The following is an 18,347-nucleotide window of genomic DNA, read 5'->3' as shown; positions in this document are numbered from 1 at the left end:
GTAGCTTGCATATGTGCGGTCTTGGTCAAAAGTCTTCAGGCCAAAGGCATTTCGCTTGAGCCGCATAATGGTGCCATCACGGTATAAAGACTAAAGGGTCCTGAAATGCTAGAAGAAGGTTTTTCTCGCACTAGAAAAGCTTGCTGCCTGACGTGTACATTGAATGCTCTGCTACGCGAAGCATTCAAGAGGCATTCACTACAAGTGAACGCTGTGGCCAGAAGACTTTATGACGGAGGGTGTACTACGTACCCGCCAATGCATAGTTAAGTTCATTGTGCAGGTAACTCCCCCCACCCACCACCCACCCCCTAAGAAAAAAAAAGGAACGTGATGCATTTTCTGCCCAGTCGGCTGCCGCCTCGTACGTGCATCGCTCTTTGATTTATGATCGGGAGTTTCACTCGTGCGGCGGTTATAAAAGTATCATGCGCAACTAGACAATAGCGCGGATCTCATACAGGGGCTGACCGAATTAAGCGCATGGCACAAAATTTGCGCAGACATGAGCGAATAATCTTATATAGGATGCATTAAAGCGTCTTTACCGCACGTGCCCGAGCTATCCTTCTGGATTCCGAGGCGTGATACCTGTATAAACAGTTCTATTGTTCATTGTGACCGGCTGAATATGAAACAAAGTACTGTCGGACAGGTTTGTCATTGGGCTGCCTTTATATCTACACAAAGTCTGTTGACCTGTACATTGCGAGACTTAAAGAACCTCAACAAGACCACTACGGAAGACCACAGCCCATAAGTTTTACTCCCCTGAACATCGTTGCTTATATACTTTGCATTTAGATCCTTCCTGTGCTTCCAACGTTCGCTTATATGCCGTAGCCCCTATTTGTACAATTACAACAGTTCAGTGTCATGAAGACAGCGGTGGAAAATGTGGGCCACTTTTTTAAATTTTATTCTAAAGCACAGATAAATCAATCCAGAATAAACGTTCAGCATAAATGTATGCGCCTTATAGCCGAATTTTTGCATCGCTATCCGCTTGCTCCACCCAGCTTCGGAAAAATAAAAAAAAAACACATTATACTCCCCGTCGTTCTTCTGGTGGCAGTAAAGTACGTACTGTTTCTTCCGTAAGTCTCAGTGCTCTTTATGGCCTCTCGTAAAAGCTGCAGACCAGACGTAAACAACGTGCGATGCAGTGCAGTCATCGAGCAGCGATGCAGAGTGGGTGCCATAGTGCGTGAGAAGATGAATAAAGGACAAAAAGGCGACAGATTTTCGAGCTTCACGCGTTTAAACAGCCTGTGTACGGTGCATGTAACTGCCAAAGACCGTGAGGCGATCTTACATTTTTGCTATACTTTACGCGTTGCTGACCTTTGACGGGCCACCCACGAAAGAAGCGTCGATATGGCGCGAGCGGCTTTGAGTCATGCACGTGCGCTTAAGGCGAAAGGTAAGAAATTTATGAGCCGACTCAGCAGCACGCAGGCACGCACGCACGCACAGTTGTAGAGCGACCGTACACGCAATCCGTCGGCCGTCGATCGTGCAAACCGTTAAACCTGCAGCGACGCCTTGTGTGCACAGCTCGAAGGCATGTCCGGCTCAAAGAACTCATCTATAGCATGGCGAACGTCACGTCTTCACACTCCCGTCTGCTGACGGGCGGGGAAAGCGCGCACTTCAATCAGCGACCTCTCTCTCACCTACGTGTAATACATCCAGGTACGTATACACAGATAGTGGGTCGAGGGTACGACGGAGAAATGAAAAAAAAAACAGGAGAGATAAACCAGCTTGCGCTGGGCGATAAGGTTGCGGCCAGGTAGGCACACGCGCACCGGCAGTTACACCTGAGAGGCGCGGTCGAGGCCCGCGCCATTTTTTATGCGCCCCTCAGTGATATGTTGTTTGTCCGAGAAGCAACACCGGTGGAGACGTTCGTGGCCGTGGCGATGACAGCGCGAGAGCGGTGAGACAAGCGCCGAGACATCCTCGTGCAAGATGGCGCTCCAGGACGTGGCTCGGTACTTCCTGCTCGTCAGCAGCGTCTGTATATGGGTGAGTACCTGTAGTGGCCACCTGCAGGAAGAAAACCATTCTGTGTCCTAACGAGCTTTTGAAGCGCGGATTTGAACTCGAAAAGAGAGGCATGTGCTGTGTAAGGCCACACATTACTGTATAGTGACAGTGGCACACTACACCTGCCAATCTACACGATAGCACCAGCCAACCGCCTAAACAAAGTCATTGAGCTTGCCAAACCATTCCTGGCACGAACTTCTCACTGTCATTGCCGATTAGGAGTCCCTAAAAAACTTTAAACGCTCGACTGAAAAGCGTTCAGGGGCGCGGTTCAAACGGACAAGATCATCTTGGTTGAGCGTGTCTTCTCAGGTTATCACCAGGATCCCACATTCAAACGAAGGACAGCGTTCGCTCTCGTGACGTCAGAGGGCTCGACCTGTGACATCAGAGATGGTGCTTTGACATCAAAGTGGCAGCACACAGCACTGTCACGACAGGCAGCGCAGCAGCAGACGGTGCACGAGGACATGCATGGAGCGCTCGAAGCGTCCACAGCGGAGAGTGCGGAATCTCCACATTAAAAAAAAAGGGGGGGGGGGGGGGGGGGAATTGCAGCGATGAGGGCTTTGGCTTGGGCTGACGACTCACAGTAAATGCCCCCCAAGACGTTGAGACAGAGTGCTAGGATGAGCATCGAGGGAAATTAACGCACCTGTGGGGTGGAGAGACCGTCAAGAGACCGATTTAACTGCGGCAATGTTCCTTGGACAGTGCCAGAAACCCCATAATATTTTTGTTGACAAAAAAGATTGTATATATAAAGAAAGAGAGCGAGCATTGCTTCCAAACAACGCGAACGAATCGCCAGCTAGAGCTGCCATGCATTTTGAGCTTCAGTTAACACAAATACCTAGATTCAGAGGGGTCTCGGGGGTTCTCAGGCCCCCCACCAATATTCGCAAGGGATCTAGACCTCCCGTTCTATATGCAGAGACTGCATGAATCTGAAGGAGGCAACAATTTTTTATGCTTATGAGTGGTGGTCGAAAGATTTCTTCTATATCATTTGGAAAATTTCACTGTGATTTGGCAGCATTACACAAAGTGCGGAAGAAAAAAAGCCCATGCCCTCCCAACACGAGTCAGTTCAGAGCTGGCCGCTGGCTCCAATGGCTACACAACAACAACGAGCATACTGGCAGATCGTGGGAATCTTTGTTCCAGGTCTGTGACATAAACTGAGCAAACAACGACCTTTAAAATTGTATAAAACGATGGGTAAAACAGGTCACGAGCTGCTTTCTCTTTCTCCCTCTTTAGTTCCATCTCCACCCGTGCTCGAATCACTGGAGACTCCCATTCGATGGAGCAGCAGACTTTAAGCACTGGCTAATACATTCCTATGTTCTATCAGCAACGAACGAAACGCGAAATATTAGACAACTGAACCACGAACAGCAAAATGAAAAGCTCTTAACCGGGGAAAGCTGAATATTACCGCAGGGTAATTACACTTCGAAGGCGTGAAGTCTTCTTCAGAAGTGTTAATCAACCTCACTTGTATTTCCTCTACAAGAGCTAATATGTTGGCGTTTTTGTGTTGGCACTTCAGCTCACTCCTGTTCGCGTTTCATTCGTTGCTGGTAGTACAGACACATTAACAACAATTTCGCAGTCACCGTAGGGACGCAAAAGCATACGGGAAAGTGCACTTCTGTCCTGTGCGATAAAAGCTGCCAAATTTTTCGTCGTAGCTAGTCAACATCGAGCGAAAAGATGACCGGGATAAGTTCACCCCTTTCTCCACCCACATGCGAGCACGCCCACTTCAAAACGACCTTGGGCGAGGACCACCCGTACCACTTGACCGCACAGGGCACACTCTCGAGTGCCCACTCTCCAGATTACCCAGATAACATTTTCGTTGGCCAACAGGAGAACATGAGAGTATTCTGTTGCGACAGACCACGCCGACGGCGCAAGTTGCGCAACCAATTACCGGGAATGAAGCCCCTCATAAATATCGAATGATCAACCGCACCGCATGGTTATCTGATGTGCCCAAGCGGCTTCAAGCGAACTGGCTGTGCTAGTTTTGCCTGCAGCGTTTATCACAGTTTTTATACTGACCGTTATCTACGCAGCGCAGAAAATAACTACTGATAGGGGCTTGAGGAGCTGTCACACATACAGGCTACTGCTGTGAGTGACCGCCTTAACCCTTCCGGACGCTGCACAGTTGTGTGCACAAAGCGAACTCGAAGCTTTTTCTCACAACGCGGTCGAGCCGAATCTGACTGATTTATTTCAGACGAATTTAGCAAATGCCATATCGAAACTTTGGCGCTCTTGTATGTTACCTATAGAGAAGAAAGTAAATAATATTTATTAAAACAATTTGGCGGCATGTCGTTCGTAACCCGTAATAACACCGTTTGATTTCGGGTGTCTGACGTCGTGTGCATCTTCGAAAAACAAAGTACTTGATCCTATGTTACCCCGAAGGCTTTTGTGAGAAGTTGTGATGTTATAATTTCTCAGCATTCGGAAATGCTTTGCACAACCAAACTTCGTGCATGTGTATGTAAAAAATTAACAGTTTGTGTTTCGCAACGAAGAACTAATTAGCTTCCTTGGGACGCGAGTAGACTAATTATGCTAATCAAAAACGTTTTGAATAGAAATGTTGAGCGACGTCGGGAAGGTTAAAGGCACTGTTCAAGTCAGGAGGGTCTCGGCGGGTCTTAGACCCCTAACCAAAATTGACAAGGGATCTGAGATAATAGTAATAATAATAATTGGTTTTTGGGGAGAAAGGAAATGGCGCAGTATCTGTCTCACATATCGTTGGACACCCGAACCGCGCCGTAAGGGAAGGGAGATCCCCCGTGCTAGAATCTAGGGACTACATGAATCCCAAACAAGAAACCATTTTTATTCTTGCCAGTGGTGGTCGGAACACTTGTCAATGGTTTTGAAACTTCCGCTGTGATTTTTAGTAAAAATCATTAACATGTTTCCTAAAACCCGAGACGAAAAAAAAATACAAAATTAGTAGCACTACAAGGATGGAAGAAAACAGGAAACCCGTGCTCTCACAGCATGAGTCAGCTCGGAGCTGGCCGCTCAACTCCAAGGCTGCGCAGCAACGAGCACCAGAGCGTGGGGATCGTTTGTTTCAGGTCTGCGTCACTAACTAAGCACAATGCGGCACTTAACAATGATTTCTCCCTTTTGTATAAAACGATGTGTAAAACAGATCGCCAGCCGCTTTCTCCCTTTCCCTCTCCACTTGCGCTCGATTCACTCGAGAACTCTTCTTCGATGGAGCCAGACTTTAAGCACTGGTTAAAGGTAAAGCCCATCTGCCTTTCGGCTGGTAGCCCGACGAAAAGTAAAACAACAAAGAATTTCGGCCTAATGGTTAGATGGATTTGCTATTTCGCACGCCTAGCCGTTTGAAAGTGAATACTAAACTAAGAAAACAGGTATGATGCCCTGCATGAAAACGCCGTGCTTTAAGCACGCGCTGTGACTGCGCGATTGATTTGCGAAGATCTCTAGGTAAACTCGCTTTTAAAGAGCTCGAGTTCGTATTTACTTCCTTTACACTGAGCGTTTACACTGTCGGAACACATATATGCGAATGGGAAACGCATTAGCTACATCGAAATCGATTTCAGATATTTTGCGATCAAAGCAAGATTACCACAATGTGAACATCATGTTGCTAGCGACGTCTCGCTGTCTTGCTGTTACAGGTGAGCGAAAGGAAGTATGTTGAAGAGGCTGCCACCTCAGCAGCTTATGTTGAGGAGGCCGCTGAGGATGCATATATTTATATAGTAACACTAGCAGATATGACGGAGCTACTACGCGTCTGTCGGGAGATTATCACGCGAAGCCCGTGTCGCCGAAAATCCAGCGTCGTCGCTGACCATGAGTGAAAAATCCACGAAAAATTCCTAAAGAAGCAACCTAGGAGCCAGGTGGGCCACCTAGGTCACGTGACCTTGTGGCGTCATCGCAACCTGCCCACCGGATATCGAGCAAACTGACCACCGTGGCAGGTGGCAGTTATATTAATGACTGGTCGCGAGATGTTGCTCGGGAAGAGCAATATGGGTCGCAGAAGCCCCACAGGTGGCAGCACCTGCCATCGCAGCTAGCATAATGGGGCATCGCCTAACCGCTGCAACACTGCGCAGTAGAGAGGAATGATGACTACTGGGGACCTAAGAATGTTAAGCAGAGAATGGCCAATTCTGCATACATGGGCATTCACCCATTACGCTATCGAGTCATGCCCTTAAGGCGGAGCTTAAGTGAAAACTGAAAATCGGTTTTTGAGGAAAGGAAATGGCGCAGTATCTGTCTCACATCTCGGCGGACACCTGAACCAAGCCGTAAGGGAAGGGATAAAGGAGGGACTAACAGAAGAAAGGAAGAAAGAGGTGCCGTAGCGGACGTCTCCGAATTTCAACCAACTGGGGATCTTTAACGTGCACTGACATCGCAAAATACACGAACGCCTTTTGCGTTTCGCCTCCATCGAAATGCTGCCGCCGCGTCCGGGATGGTTCCATCGAACAAAGAGACATCAATACATACCTTGTAGTATCGCGAAGCGAGAGCGCTGTTTTCTCGACGCTGCGAAGGCTAAAAACCACGCCAAGCTAACGAAGTTATCAACGCGAATTTGAGCACCCCTGCTCTAGCCTTTTCTTTTTTGCATTTGCCACATGTCGGACCTTCGATCTTGGGACGGCTGTGTATCAATATGTGAGAAGAATCGAAGCATGCTTGCATTCAGTGCCGATACTTTCTTTACACGTGTTCTGCGTATAACGCCCCACAGTATGGTACTGCGTGGCGTCCATATATTGGCCAGAATTCACTGCCCCACCGAAGCCAGTCACTCCAGCCAAGCTTGGTTCAAGGAAGGCCAACCTGGCTGAAGCACGTCTTTCGCTCACCCTCACCATATGCATGCAGTCCTGGAGCACTGCAGACAGTTACAAACGCCAGCCCTGAAACTCCCCACAGAATGCGTCAGAAAAACAAGCACAATTATTGATCATAAATATTGAATTCTGCAACGTCACCTGTGGCGGATAAATGAAACGCTTATGCAAGGTCAAGGTGGAAGTATCGGGGCGAACACTGCCCGATAGCTCGCATGTCGCAGACGTAGGCGACGCATATAGGCTGACTTTCGAAAATTGCCGCAAGACATAACCGGAAGCCGACCGCGGCGGCTGCGTTTTTATGGAGGCAAAACGCTAAGGCGCCAGTGTGCTGTGCGATATCAGTGCACGTTAAAGATCCCCAGGTGGTCGAAATTATTCCGGAGCCCTCCACTACGGCACCTCTTTCTTCCTTTCACTCCCTCCTTTATCTCTTCCCTTACGGCGCGGTTCAGGTGTCCAACGATATATGAGACAGATACTGCGCCATTTCCTTTCCCCAAAAACCAATTATATTATTAAGTTGCAGCGCAGTTTCGCAACCGCTTTGGTTAAAGTATAGACTAACCGCTACCGCGCATTAAGCTGAGCGCAACTCTCGATCCTCTCACGTGCCTGCAGCTCTTCGGCATCGTGCTTCTCGTGCTGGGCGGCCTGCTGCGCTCGGACTTGGAAGTGCGCCGCATCGCCGAGTACTTTGCCGTGTTCGACAACTACTCGGCCGCCAGTGTGACCACAATCTTCGTCGGCGCCTGCCTGCTGCTGGTCGGCTTCTTGGGCTGCGGCGCAGCCTTCCTCCAGAACAAGCGCCTCCTCATCGCGGTCAGATGCCACTTCACTTTCGTGTGCCCACTTTGGGTCACGGCCATCTCCTTTTTTTTATGTATAAGTTATACGAGCAATGTGCTTTCTTCGATTTGAGGTGAATGATTAAGTTGACGGACATAGGTCGACCCCTGCCTGCACCCAGCTCTTTCTCGCTTATAATGCTCCCGACTGTCGTTAATTCTATCTCTCGTAACTAAACCTTCTGGTTCATGCGAATTCATATCAGCACTTTTTTTTCGGTCAATGTCAAAAGTATGCTAAAAAGGCTAATACGAAACTCCGCACAATCCGAACAAATTTCCGGTTCTCTTCAATGGAGCTCGAGTTGCCGAGAGCCGGCCTTGAATTCTCCTCGGATTCCACGCACATTATAATACATATTTGTTTCCTCTATTATTTGCACGAAAAAAAAAAGAAAAAGCATCACTCCAGCACCCCTGAATGCGGTTGGAAATCGCATTGTTAAGAGCTATGCAGCAAAAAGCAGCCTCTCAAGATGACTGCTTTGTTTAAATCGCTCTGCTCACGGCGGCTATAGTACGTAGTTGACGCTTTCTTTTTGGAAGCGCAGGGACCTATACAACATGAATCTAGCCAGGAGAAAGAACACAAAGAAAAACTATATCAGACCTAGAGCTGCAATATGTGTCGCCTACAGTCAATGGATAGCCCAGTCTAAAGTTTTGGGGGTTTAACATCCCAAAGCGACTCAGGTTAAGAGGGGAGCCGTATAGTGGGGGCTCTGCGTAATTTCGACCACCTGGGGCTCTTTAACACGCACTGACATCACACAGTACACGGGCCTCTAGCATTTTGCGTCCATCGAAATGCGACCGCCGCGGCTGGAATCGAACCCACGTCTTTCGGATCGGCAGCCGAGCACCATAATCTGAGCCACCGCGGCGGCTCCAGTCTCCTTCCCTCCAGCCCTCAGCTCCATGCAGCCCTCCTTCGTCCCACGCTCGTGCGTATGTCGGATAAGAGGTTGCTATTGGTTCGATTCTGTTCAGACGTCAGGCAGGTATACCATGACCGCGGCCACTCGCATCACTCCGGCGAAGGGGGGGGGGGGGGGGGGGGGCGAGAGAGAGCTAGAGCTGTCCCCGTCATACCGCATGGCGAAATTTTCCATCAACAACCATTTGCGCGATACTGTACAACACCGCGCTGTTATGTTGTCAGGTGTGTGCTGCGTTTTCCCGGCTGCTACGTTTTCGTAAGCCAGTACCGCCCGAGCTCCCACAGAAACACATATTGACAAGTTCGGGTGTCAGTTGCAACTGTGACAGCTTTCGCGTATGCTACGTCGCGAATGTCACTTCACGACAGTGGTTTATCGCGTGCAGGCGTTTCGACAGCCTACGTTTAGAGCGTGTGGAACGGCGACGGCATACCGCGGCAAAACGGAACTCCATCGGCGCTTGGCTGCCACCGCATTCGGCGGCTTTTACAGTCGGATACCACTCTAGAACGAACTGGACGGCAGATTCCCCTCAAAGGAGGCCTTCCAGCCAACGGCGTCGACCGATTTTCATGACTCCGCCGTTAATCCGATAAACGCTTAGTTATTCACCATTCATCTTCCTCCCCCTGCCATTTCACGTACGCCAGCAGGTCAAAGGGGACAGGTCAAGGGGGAGAATCGGTCGACGCCATTGGCTGGAGGGACTTTTTTGAGGGGCATTTGCCGCTTCGTTCTTGAGTTGTATGCAGCTATGGCGAGTTGCACACACACACCAACACCGAGCATCCTTACGGGCGGCGTAAATCTTGTTGCGTCTGCTGCAGATCCACCGCCGCTGCAGCATGAGCGCGAACGGCCGACGGCGCGAAAACGAAACTATACCGCGGCAAACGCCGTGCTCGAAATGCTGTGCAAGATGCAGTTGTGCGGGTTGGCTCCGAAGCGTTTCTGTCATCCGCGCTTTCCTTGGCACCTGCAGCTTACAAAAAAAAATCAACTTCTAGTTTGCAATTAATGAGAACTGCGCATGATCAAATGCCCCGCCGCGGTGGCTCAGTGGTTAGGGCGCTCGACTACTGATCCGGAGTTCCCGGGTTCGAACCCGACCGCGGCGGCTGCGTTTTTATGGAGGAAAAACGCTAAGGCGCCCGTGTGCTGTGCGATGTCAGTGCACGTTAAAGATTCCCAGGTGGTCGAAATTATTCCGGAGCCCTCCACTACGGCACCTCTTCTTCCTTACTTCTTTCACTCCCTCTTTTATCCCTTCCCTTACGGCGCGGTTCAGGTGTCCAACGATATATGAGACGGATACTGTGCCATTTCCTTTCCCCCAAAACCAATTATTATTATTATTCATGATCAAAGGGGCTGGCGTGAAAACTGCATGCGCATGCGTGTCCAAACTTCGCCCTCTCCTTATACCCCCGTCTTCTTTGCTACTGCCTCTCTTCTACCAACACCTGCTGAGGCAGGCGGAGCGCAATAGCAAGGCGTTTAGGACATTAATTCTGTGCATGCGAACACTCACAACAGCCACACAACCTTGCAAATTCCGGAGATGCATATTGCCCTTACTAGAAGTAAAAAACATCAAAAGAACGACAGACAATAACGAATTTTTTTACGTGCGCTCTCTGGCTTCTACGCGTTTTTTTTTCCCCACTACCCATGAAAAATGTAATGGAGGGGTTCTTAAATTGCATCACAAGCAAAGTGCACAGAGACTGCTTCTTTTCTTGGAGGGGGGAGGGGCATAGGCGTGCACAGAGGGGGAGAAGGGAGAAGGGGGTGCAAATTAAAGTTTTGTACCATATTGTTCCCGGTGGGCAGAAGACATGAACAGGCGCTACCATCAACTTTTGCACCCTTCCCCCCGTATGGTGAGACTTGTGCATGCTAATGGTAGGGAGAGAGCATGCACTTGTTTGAAAATCCTTCTGTACATTTTAAATGCAGAATCATTAATTATACAACTTACAGAATTGGACTTAATATGCCTTTTTTTTCATGGCAGTACAATGTTTGCATGGTATTCTTCGTCATCCTTGAGTTGGCTGTCATGGGCCTGGTGTGGAAGCATGCCAGAGGAGAAGCGGTATGTATGTTAAGCAATGTAAAGCACTGTCATGCAGCATTCTATGTGGCTTCAGAATCCTGTTTTATATGCGTGGTTTCAATTTAGTGCTGGCAAACACAAAATTCTAGGTTTACTCCAATACATTCAATGGTCAGTTCAGACATAGCCTCAGCATGAAATCTAGCTGTTATATACATGCCTCAGGTGTACACATCTTTAAGGTATATTGAAGACCTCCAACTCAAAAATGTGATTACGGCGTCAAGTTCAGCCGGCACCTCAATGCAGTTGTTGCCATGTAAACCCAAAGCTCTAAGTTAGAACAAAACTGCGCCTCTTCAGCTATGCATTGCATGGGTGCCTGCACAAGGAACAAAGATTCAGAATGCAAAAGCAGGTACAGAACAGTCAGTGCACGCTTGCATATTTGTGCGTGCATTCCAAATAGGTATGCGCATGTTTTATGCTGCTTCTGCAGATGGACATTTACTTGTCAAGTGCCATTCGAAGACTCATAACGAAGTCCAAGAATTCATTTGTGGATGTTGAATACTTCTTGGATAATGTCCAAGTCAAGGTGAGTACAATCACAACACAGGGAAAGAATGCACCTCTGCTGAGTGGAATTACATATTTACTTTTCTTGTCGCCAAATCAAGCTCCAGTGCTGTGGAGGAGCGGGGCCCAAAGACTATGAGAGACTGGAAATGGACTATATGGGAAGCTGTTTCTACTATGACAATGACGTGGAAGCGGTAGCAGTCTATCAAAATGTGAGTACTGCAGAAATTGTAAGACCAATCTAGCATTTCCAACTAAATGAGTCACCACTACAAAAATAACAAAAACTGTCATTAACAAGAGCTGATTTGCACCTGAATTTTATCACATCATGCGTGCTGCTTACACTAAACAAGTGTGCAAAATACTTGCTTTCCATTGTAGCCACATTAACAATAAAAAAAATACTGCCAGTCAGCGTTAAGGCACAACTGTGTACCACTATTTTGCTGTTACATTTGAAATGCATTTGAGAGTAGCTTCTGTAACTGCCGTGAGGTGTCCGAGCTAACTCCTTATAGCTTCACTAGTTGAAATGTGTTAACTGATCAAACCGGCTGGACTCTGTCGCTACTCTTGTGAAGCAAACAGTATTTTTTTGCATTTTGATATGCTCATTAGTCAACAGGGGTTACAATGTAGATGACTTAGTGCACATGCCATGTCAGAAAACACAAAGACAATGTGGCTTAATTCCTCTTCCATAACTTTTTTCTTCTGCATTGCACAGCAGTTGGCAAAAACTGTGCTTAATAATAAATTATCAAAAAAACCTTTACTCAGCATCCAAACCCTCGAAAGGCAGACAAAAAATGCGAGATATGAACACACATTAACAATTAACAATTCTCAGAGATGCGAAGGAGTTAAAAGCAGCTTCTTTGAAAGCCACAGGCAAGAAGTCAGTACACGCAGGGAATGCAAACCAGCAGCACCTTAACTAGTAAGTTCTTTGAAGACTGTTGCAGTACGCAGCATAGCCAAACTGTAGAGCTAAGAAGCGGTTCTGCAAATTGGTTCTTTTCATGTCATGAGACGCACTATTTTTATGCATCTTGCAGGGCTGTGGTCCAGAAATTAGAAGGTTCCTTATGGCAAAGAGTCTTGCTGTAGGCCTCATCTGCCTCTTCATACTACTCATTCAGGTTTGCCCCAGTTGTTTACGTCTCCATTTGTTTCACAGTAAAAAATTAAGACTCCATCTTGGTTCTCACTTGCAGGTGGGCAGCATATCAAGCGCTGTCTACATGCTGAAGGTGATGGGCAAGCCAATACCTAAAGTTACGGCCGTGTGATCAGACTACGAAAGCCAAGCTCCTGATGAATCACCCCTCATGTTTTGCACATATCACTTCACAGCAAGAAAGCTACAGCGCCCTGCTCGACTCTTCTTCGACACACCCCTATATCTAAATATATTGAATGTTGTGACACAAGTTTGAACCTACATAAGCACAATATCTGCACTGAATTAACAATGTAACAAGTGCAGTGGTTATGCATACACAGCAGATTGAGGTGTCATGTACCTAGAATTATTTTATACTGCTACATGTATTATATTACAACTGTTATGTACAAAACTATTAGTTGCAAATGATTTTGTACAACTATACCAAAAATATGTGAAGAAAGAAAGGGAAGGGAGCTCTCTACTACAAGGCGCACAATGTCGGTCTGCCAAGAAGACTCACAGTGCACGCAAGGTAAGCACAAAAGAAAATGAAGGAAGAAAAAAATCAATGAGCTAAGGTAGAGAACAAAAACACCTAATTGCAAGAGCTAAGGCATTAAAAAATAACAATTACACCCCACTTAACATGGCCCTATGCATCTCCTTCATGTTCTACGATAACGAGTCAGTGCAACACAGGACGAACACGAGAGGCAGACATGGCAAAAAAAATGCACCAACTAGCCAAGCAAAAAGTTTTTCTTGAGGAGCTCCTCCATGGTTTTAAACTAAAGCAGGACCATGTCATTATCTCGCTGCTGCAGGTGAAAACTGCTGGGCTCCTTTTAGGTTGTATGCAAAATGAAGAATGGTGACTAATAGTATGTATAATTTTACAAATTTCGTAAAGGAAAAAATCAAACAAGTTAGGTGACAGGCAAGGACTTACTATAATTCAATGATATAATGCAAGTGAATTGGATACACACAAGGTATCCAATCACAAGGTATCCAGGGTATGCAACACCTCAGATGGTTTCATGATTAGCGCAAAAGAATATGACGTCATACACAAAGCATGAACTGGCCTTGTGTTTCCCAGAATGCTATCCCTGCTACAATAATTGGTTTAATAATAATTGTTTTTTTGGGGGGGAAAGGAAATGGCGCAGTATCTGTCTCATATATCCTTGGACACCTGAACCGCAACCGCCATAAGGGAAGGGATAAGAGAGGGAGTGAAAGAAGAAAGGAAGAATGAGGTGCCCTAGTGGAGGGCTCCGGAATAATCTCGACCACCTGGGGATCTTTAACATGCATCATGCATCACACAGCACACGGGCGCCTTAGCGTTTTTCCTCCATAAAAACGCAGCCGCCGCAGTCGGGTTCGAACCCGGGAACTCCGGATCAGTAGTCGAGCGCCCTAACCACTGAGCCACCGCAGCGGGTCCTGCTACAAAGTGAAAATGCAGATTCACGAGAAGCTTGTTCAAGGCTCCTTTGAAGTTCCCAGACAGACAGGGTTCATTATTCACCACAGAGTCATTTGATGATGGCTTTGCAGCAATTTTTTTCTGCTCAATGACAGGCTGTCAAGGATCAGCCTGAAAAATACCGAAACTCCATCAGCTCTACAACACTATAGCAGGACACCCAAAAAAAGAAAGATTGAAGTGGGATGGGGAGAGATATATACCTAAGAACACTGTTGAAAGCTTGTAAACAAGCCTCAATTAGCAAAACCGCAGGTACATAGAGAAAGTTTCAAGGAACAAGTGAATAATAAACTGGCAATAATAAAGAAAAAAAATTAGACATGAAAATATGCAGCAGGCAGTGGTAAACATGCAACTTAAAAGGCTTGTGGAAAGATTCCTTGTCAGTTTGGCAACAAAATCTTGCCAAAAAAGTGCAGCACTTTGTCCACACAATAAAGGATTCATGTAAAACAGGCCAAAGCACTGCGTAAAAAAAAGCCCCTTCCCTTCAGAAAACACACCGTTGCACTCAATGTCATGATGTCTCCACTGTAAAGAGGAAGGGATACAATTTCAGTCAAACAACAATATGTATACTATGTGGATGCTTGCACAAAAGGTTGGAATGTAATAACAAAAAAAAAGCTAGCTATGATCTAGACAGGGCCGAAAGACTAATAAACACTGGAAATGGACTGCACTGAAAGCTGTCTCTACTACTGCAACATGCAAGCTGCAGCAGTAAATCAGGAAGTAAAGATCACAAATATAGCAAGCATGACAAACCAGTGCTTATATGACATAAGTGGCTCATCACAATGGACATAAAGCTGAAAAGCAACCACTCATTAACAAGTACTCATATGCAGCTGATTTTCACCCAGGAGGTAAGTGGGCCACCTATGTCACGTGACCTCGTGGCTTCCTCACAACCAGCCCATCGGATTGTGAGCAAACTGCTCACCATGACAGGTTGCAGTTAAATTAATGATTCATCGCTCAGGAATGCCAACCTGAGTCACACAAGCTCTGCCAATGGCAGCACCTGCTATCACACAGCAGTGATGAATTGCTTAACCGCTGCACCACTGCATAAAGAGTAGTATGAGAACTCCCACGGATGTATGAATATTAAGTAGAGAATGATGCAATTCTGTGTAATTTACACATTTCTGCGTACATGGGCATTAACCCACTAAAGCTATCGCGTCATACTCTTAAGGCTGAGCTTATGTGTGCCTTCCAATTTTTTTTTCCTTGAAAAAAAAGGATGGAGTTAGCGTGATTTTTGTATGAAAAATCTCTCCCCTGGGCTAGAGTGGTCACACCTGCATCCCCCCCCCCCCTAAAATCCGCACCTGGCCTTGGTTTACACAAGAATACCTGTGCCTTGCAGGGGCAATCCCAGACTGCTGAATAAGACCATCATCAGGTAGTGGACTTGTTCTGATAATGACGTTGACAAGGATGAATAAAGCACACAAGGAAATGGGCAGTTTTGCTAAACTGCATGACTTTCATGTTTCAGCATTAGTGCAAGGCATATGCTAAGATGCCAGTTTGTGAATAAAACAAGCATACTGTTTTCACTTCGCTGTCCAGCACATGACGCAAATCATGTGGTCACTTCTGTATATATTGAACACCGTCACAATAAACAGAGGACTCCCTTTGTACTGCCGATGGATATGCATATGTTGCATCTGACAACTGCCTTTCGGTGTTACGTTGGCACCAGAAATTTTTCAGAGAAAGTTCACGCAGGTCTTGAAAGGATTAGATTATGTTTTGAACTACATGGGGGATATTTCGGTGTATGGCGCGAATAAGGCATAACATGGCTCTCGCCTACAAAAAGTGCTAGAGAGGCTATAGTGTGAAGGCGTTATGGTCTAGGAAAAGTGCTTTTTTCGGTCAAAGAAGTGTCCTTCCTTGGCATGATTTTTGGAGCTGGGGCAGAGCAGCCGCGTCCTGAAAAAGTGCCGGCTGTCACAGAATTCTCCCGGCCACAGAACGTAACAGATGTTCGTTCTAGTCTGGGAATGATGACCCATCTTGCTAGGTTCCTTCCAGAAGCAGCACCAATGAGTGCACCTTCCCTCTTCCTCTTTCTCTAGCGAGTGCACCTCTACACAGCCTTCTATATAAAGACCACGACTGGTCTCGGGGACTACAACAAGAACAAGTGTTTTGCAAGGTCACGGAAATAGCTTGGACAGGGTATGAAATTTGTGTTCGAAACAGATCATGGGCCTCTACTTCCACTGCTACGCCATGATTCTATGGACACCACGCCACCATGGATCCAAGGATGCAGAATGTGCTTCAATAGGCACTGCTTCACACTAACATTGTGACAGCAGACACCTCAGCAAGAGTACGACAGAGCGGTGATAACCATGGCACAATTAAGGCGCCTTGACTGAAGGTGAAGCGTCTGCTTTCATTAATAGAATGGTTCAAGGGTTTCCTGCTACAGAAGGTATGTTTGACATCACACGAGCAGAGAAATAAAAAATTGCTGGTGGTTTAGATCTGGTTAACCCTATCCGAAAGCGAAAAGCTGCATCTCCCTGGCTACGTTTGTGGTCAAGCAACTGGCGGTTGCCATAGATAGCCATAGTGACTAAAACACAGTAGTAGGGATTTTTTGTTATTTGTTAAACATCTTGCTTTCTTCGAAATGACATTAAAGGCACTCACACAAGACAGTATATATTTAATATAGCTTCGATGAAATTTACAACTGTATTATTGCTTGTTGTATGCGGAGATAAGGAACCAAATTTGGTTCCAAACAATGGGCAAACCCTGCAGATAATTTCAGAAAGCCGAATTAAAAAAGAAAATGGTTTTTTGGGGAAAGGAAATGGTGCAATGTGAGACAGGCATCATTTCCTTTTCTTAAAAGCAACTTTCATTTTCCTTCCCTTACAGTGCAGCTGGGGTGTCCACCCAGATATGTGAGCGGGCGTAATTTGCTTTCCTTAAAATCAATTTTTATTTCTTTTTCCTTCGGCCTGCTGTAGGCATTGCAGAACACATCAAAGTATCAAAGTGCACCAGCATTTTATGCTGAACCCACTTTCATGACATGCGCATGCGATGCTGGCAGACGCTTTCCCGCTTGACCGGAGGTCAAGGTCGAGGGTCAAAGTCAAGATGGTCGTGTAACAGCCGCTGGTGTCGCTGCTGTAGCTGACGTCATGTGTCGAACCCGACTACCTACATTCAAGGTGAAACTTGCGGCCACAGTGACGTCTAGCTACATTCAAGGTCAAACTTGCGGCCCCGCTGACGCCTCGAAAAGCTGGCATAGTGAAGCTTTTCACTTCAAAAGACCACCAGTGTTCATTATTGCTAGAAGCCTGCCAGCAAGGGTGGCCAAGAAAAGAAAGGCTACCAGCAGCTACAGAACAGTTCTGGCCGGTCTATGGCAACATTTCAGTTTGCAATCAACTGTTTCTAAAAGATGCTCAGGATGTTGTGCCATGAAGCACGTGGAAGAAATTATTGAACGAATTCATGAAAGACACCACGGTATTGTCCCATGCAGAGCAAAAGCAAGAAAATTGGCTTGGTGGCCTGGGTTCAGCAAAGATGTACTGAAAGCTACGACTGGCTGCTGCGTATGTGCAACCGAAAGTGTGCATTATTCCCATAGCAATAAATTAAGTCGGTGGCGACTTGTTCGAGATGAAACATGCTGTATGTCCTGTCATGAATTATCACTCCAGATTATCCAGAGTTGGCCTTGCTGAAGGACAACATGTCATCAGAGGCGGTCATCAACCGTCTAAACAGAATCTTCGCTTGGCATGGCATCCCCAAACACAGTGATATCAGACAACAGGCCACAGTTTGCCTCATTTGCTTTCAAGAATTTTTCAAAAGTGTATGGATTCACGCACGTCACAACAATATCCGGATGAAACTCAAGAACCAAGTGGCTAATGCCCCTCAAGGGGACTCTCCAGCCGAGAGTGTCTACAGATTCTCACAACATCGTGGTTAATACCTTTAACTTGCAAGGGTGAAATTGCAGGGGGTGGTAGGTAAATGGGAATTAACAAAGGCTTAGTAGGACTAACCACGGTGTCATGAAAATCTGTCATTGGCAGGAAGCTCTCATTTCGTTCTTGAGTTGTATCCGATTATAGTCCTTGTTACCCACAAGCCAACGGCAAAGCTTAATGCACGGTAAGGACATTGAAGCTACATTTGAAGAAAGCAGAAGACCCGTACATTATCTTATTTAACAATCAGAATTTGCCAGGTCCTATGGGTTACAGCCCAGC

At 46.6% G+C, this 18,347-nt stretch overlaps 1 protein-coding gene across 1 annotated transcript; it reads left to right on the top strand.

The window, feature by feature from the left end:
* Positions 1–1,764: 1,764 nt before the first annotated feature.
* Positions 1,765–12,955, top strand: LOC144129180 (23 kDa integral membrane protein-like). Its single transcript, XM_077663157.1, has 7 exons — positions 1,765–2,031; positions 7,587–7,787; positions 10,772–10,852; positions 11,313–11,411; positions 11,494–11,607; positions 12,457–12,540; positions 12,616–12,955. Exons 1-7 carry the CDS (start codon positions 1,975–1,977, stop codon positions 12,688–12,690), a joined length of 711 nt encoding a protein of 236 aa, XP_077519283.1. The 5' UTR covers positions 1,765–1,974; the 3' UTR covers positions 12,691–12,955.
* The last annotated feature ends 5,392 nt before the right edge of the window (positions 12,956–18,347 follow it).

The sequence above is a fragment of the Amblyomma americanum genome, chromosome 4 (assembly GCF_052857255.1).
Source record: "Amblyomma americanum isolate KBUSLIRL-KWMA chromosome 4, ASM5285725v1, whole genome shotgun sequence".
In the NCBI taxonomy this organism is placed as follows: Eukaryota; Metazoa; Arthropoda; class Arachnida; order Ixodida; family Ixodidae; genus Amblyomma; species Amblyomma americanum.
The sequence above is the reverse complement of the archived record's forward strand: the minus strand, read 5'-3'. Positions and strand labels throughout refer to the sequence as shown.